Consider the following 1,261-nt stretch of genomic DNA (forward strand, 5'->3'; position numbering starts at 1 on the left):
AGGCTAAAATTTTTGACAATGCGCCTACTCATCCATGCTCTCATCTCGGTTCGTTGAATCGTTGGCATTTGCCGGCGAGGCATACCGAGAACGTGAAGAAGAGCGACTACGTGAACGCGAATCTTTGCGTGAGTCGCGCTCTGACCTCGATGAACGGTGAGACTTTGAACGTTCACGAGAATCTCTGCGTGATTTGGATTTCGAATGTGAGTCACGTGGAGGCTTAGAACGTTCGCCAGACTTCCTGCGTGTTTTTGATAGTGAACGTGAAACACGCTTTGCTGCTTTTGAACGCGAGCGTGAACGAGAATCACGCTTGGCAGAACGCGAACGTGACTTAGACTTAGAAGGTTCGCGAGATTTGCGTGAGCGTGAACGCGAACGTGACTTCTCAACCGAATTCGACTTGGTACGTCCACGACCACGCGACTTTGAACGGCTGCGTGACTTTGAGCGTGAACGCGATGAACGACGTGATTTGGAGCGAGAACGCCGGCGTGAATCAGAGCGTGAGCGAGTCCTTTCACGTCCACGGCCGCCACCACGTCTGGCCGTGCGATCTTCAACCAAACGTATGCGACGGCCATTCAAGTCCGAATCATCCAACTTATCTATGGCAGCTTTCATATCCGAACGCGTTGCAAATTCGACGACACCCTCATTGCGACGCTCCTTGTGTGCATCACAGTATGTGACCTCACCGGCTTGGCGCACATAGTCCTTCAGATCTTGCCAACTAACGCTGCTCGAGAGATTCTCCACAATCAAGCGATGTTCGGTGCGTTGCGGTGGTCCGTAGCGTGATGATCTGGGGTTTCGGTCATTGTAACGACCACGTCGTCCACTATCGTAACGATCTCTAGGGACGCCACGCGCTGTACTCTTTGCCTGCTCTACAACTATACGCCTACCGAGCAATTCTTTGCCATCTAACTCGTAGACGGCATCATCAGCATCTCGAGAATCTTCGAATTCTACGAAACCGTAACCATTTTTCAGCAAGATATCACGTACTCGTCCATAGCCTTTGAAGAAACGTTCTAAATCTCTTTCACGAACTCCATGCGGTAAACCGCCGACATAAACTCTTGAGCTCATGATGCTTTTAGCTTAATGTAAAGCGATGTTAACGCAACGGCGTTTGTTGTCGGACTAATGCTCCGGTTTTCTGTATGTTCTTTATTTATATGCATTTTTTATGAAAATATCACTTATTTAGGAGCACTTCCTAAAGACAAGACGAAAATCTATGTAAGCTATT

General features: G+C 48.7%; 1 protein-coding gene across 1 annotated transcript; it reads right to left on the reverse strand.

Moving 5' to 3' along the window:
* Positions 1-24: 24 nt before the first annotated feature.
* LOC108357230 (serine-arginine protein 55-like) lies at positions 25-1,098 on the reverse strand. The gene has a single exon (XM_017608320.1). It carries the CDS (start codon positions 1,096-1,098, stop codon positions 25-27), a length of 1,074 nt encoding a protein of 357 aa, XP_017463809.1.
* Positions 1,099-1,261: the final 163 nt, after the last annotated feature.

Source organism: Rhagoletis zephyria, unplaced genomic scaffold (assembly GCF_001687245.7).
Source record: "Rhagoletis zephyria isolate East Lansing unplaced genomic scaffold, Rhagoletis_zephyria_1.1 Rzeph_scaffold_72847, whole genome shotgun sequence".
Classification (NCBI taxonomy): domain Eukaryota; kingdom Metazoa; phylum Arthropoda; class Insecta; order Diptera; family Tephritidae; genus Rhagoletis; species Rhagoletis zephyria.